Source organism: Cyprinodon variegatus, unplaced genomic scaffold (genome assembly GCF_000732505.1).
Source record: "Cyprinodon variegatus isolate N-32 unplaced genomic scaffold, C_variegatus-1.0 Scaffold207, whole genome shotgun sequence".
In the NCBI taxonomy this organism is placed as follows: Eukaryota; Metazoa; Chordata; class Actinopteri; order Cyprinodontiformes; family Cyprinodontidae; genus Cyprinodon; species Cyprinodon variegatus.
The window spans coordinates 359,639-362,328 of record NW_015150660.1 but is presented as its reverse complement, the minus strand read 5'-3'; the positions used below and the strand labels follow the sequence as shown (position 1 = coordinate 362,328).

General features: G+C 38.6%; 1 protein-coding gene across 3 annotated transcripts in view; it reads left to right on the top strand.

Annotated features, from left to right (window-relative positions):
* stard13 (StAR related lipid transfer domain containing 13) overlaps window positions 1–2,690 on the top strand; it is a 72,104-nt gene that overhangs the window by 37,770 nt on the left and 31,644 nt on the right. Inside the window, exon 1 of one of the 3 annotated variants that reach the window (XM_015380101.1) lies at window positions 1,383–1,851. The exons of the other annotated variants lie outside the window; for them this stretch is intronic. Coding sequence (XP_015235587.1) covers window positions 1,725–1,851 — 127 coding nt within the window. The 5' untranslated portion in view covers window positions 1,383–1,724. Of the gene's footprint in view, window positions 1–1,382; window positions 1,852–2,690 lie in introns of those variants that run through there. 3 annotated transcript variants of the gene reach the window in all.

Genomic DNA, 2,690 nt, shown 5'->3' with positions numbered 1-2,690 from the left:
ATTAATTTTAATACAGCACTGATAATACTATTTTAAAATATTTTTCCATACATTGAGGTTGTGAAAACTGCAAATACATACACATAAATATTTTTTAAATAAGTGTGTAGTAATGTCTTATCTGATACAGACAATAATAAGCTGGTATCATAATATATTTTAACATTATCTCGGTTTTGATTGACAAGTAGTCGCCATTGTTCCTGAATCCAAGCAGATGTTCCTGACAATTTGTAAAAATAGTCATAATTTCCTCATCATTTTTAATAGTCAGTTATAGTGTTCCTTACAAGGTTTTACTGCAATAGAATATCACAACTATTGATTGCGGCTAAATTCTGTTTATTTTAACTTTATTTCCCCACTTTCTTTATTACCTTTAAGAGCTTGGTGGAATAGTCTGTTCTTGTTATAATAAATCCTCAGCTACCTTGTTAGCTGCAAAACCTCCCAATAGGTGCTTCAGTTTATTTTTTTTTGTTTAATTCCTTGATGCAAAGCACGGCATTTTGTTGAGATGTTCAGTTTACATTTTTTACAGAGGTTTTCTACGGGGTAAGATATCTGTGAATAAAAATGTGTATATGTCTGAATTTGCAAATTAATTACTTTAAGTTAAGTATATAAGAAAATTAGGTTTTGTATTTGTTCCTTTCTGTCAACTCCTATCTACATGTGATGTTTCATCTTTGAGAATATGGGTATAGAAGTTATGAATGCAACTAACAACTTTGATAGTTGTATTTTTATACTCCTATAAGATAGAAGTATAAATCATAAATCTGCAAGTATTAATCTAAAATTTATGAATGCAAATCACAAATTCAAGGATTCTAAATTCACATTCGTAAATTTCTATACTTCAGAAATTCTGATTTCTACTCTTAAATATCTGATGCGTACTCATAGATTGCAGATTCTTAATCATAGATTTCTGATTAGTACCTGTTAATATCGAAATCCTAATCATACTTTTTTAATCTGTAGGGAAAAAAACTGTCATTTTTTCATGTTTAATGACTTGCATCTACAAATTCAGACACAAACAGGCATGCATTTTTTTGGACAGTCGTCTCACCCCATAGATTTCAGGATATTCGTTAATGAACATCTACCATCTCTGCTAAGACAGCCTGAATGCAGTCAGAAGTTTGACTTCATCCAGCCTGAATGGACAGATAAACTTAGACTTGTTCTGGCGACAAGCAGCACAGTTGCAACTTGTGTGCGTTAAATGTGTGGAATGACTGAGTGTTATTACTACGCATCAAGGAGATTGAAAGGGATCCTTGTTTGGGTGAGTGGGTGGGTTTTTTTCTGCAGATCCTGTAGGTTTGGTGTGTGTTAGAGAGAGAGAGAGTCTTTGCTCATGGGGAGGGGGGGAATCCGCCTCTCACATCTGGCTCTGTAGCTCAACAGCAGAAGTTATGTTGAAAAAGTACAACACCTTAGCGACTGGATGAAAGGATGTGGGATCGGTGAAGTTATAGCTATTTATTTATTTGTATTTGTTGTGGCTAAAGGGAGGTTTTCTGCGGGTGGATGAAGGTGACGCAGCGCGGAGCTGTAGCCCGGATCAGGTGAAGCGGTGACGGCCACTGCGGCAGGAGCAGCCCGGGCGCGCTGGATCTACAGCAGGATCTGAGGAATAAGCTCATTTTACACCGAATAACCCCGAGTTTAGATCCCGCAACAGCTTTAATGATGCGTTGTGAGGCACCGCAATGACAACTCAGAGAAAGTGTGGCAGTAAGCTACAGCTGCGGCGGTCGATCAGTGAGCAGCTGCGGGACTCCACGTCCAAAGCTTGGGACCTGCTGTGGAGGAATGTCCGGGAGCGGAGACTAGCAGGTCAGACCCCCAAACATTAAATTACTCACATTTCACTTATAGATAAATAAAACCGGTGCACAATCACATAGGAAACGGTGTAGCTTTTTTAATATAATCTTATTTTTGAATGAATTGAGAAGCAGCCGCTTCACAGAAAATGCTGATCCTATCAGATAATTCATTCACATGTCGCTCATTTCCAGCCACGTTTTATTTAACCCTACTAAATCCATCGCAATATGTAGAAACATTAATAGAAAGGGTGAAAGTTTATTTCCAGCCCAGGCTGCATGCAGTCTGGTGGCGTCATGCGCACAGAGCGCGCGCCCTGATTATTTTGGGAAGGTCATTGTCAAATTTAGTGCTGAAAACAGCGCAGGCATGTGCCGTGAAAACGAGTGGAGCTTTGAGATGCTGGTCATTTCATGTTTGGATTTATGTATAACCTAAATATATACATATTGGCCCATTTATTAGTCTAGTTATTATATGGGGCTTTAAAGCCAGCAGAGAGGACTGTAACATGAACACTAATGCGCCAACTTCAGGAGGGTCAGTCAGCCGGTTTCCTCTGTGTTTACAGTAGCCTGCCACAAGCGCACATTCTGGATATAAGCTGTGCGTCAGAGAGGCTGGAAGGAGGAGGAGAAAAAAAAGGAGAGCAGGCTGGAAGAGAGAGCTGCAGCTGTCTGCTAGATATAATGTAATTAGGGAGATGTGCGCCACTTAAACTGACTGAAGTAACAATATTCCCACATTCAGGACATCAGACCCTCTCAGACAGTGACATCAGAGCCCTTATTTTGGAACCTGAGATATATATATATATATATATATATATATATATATATATATAT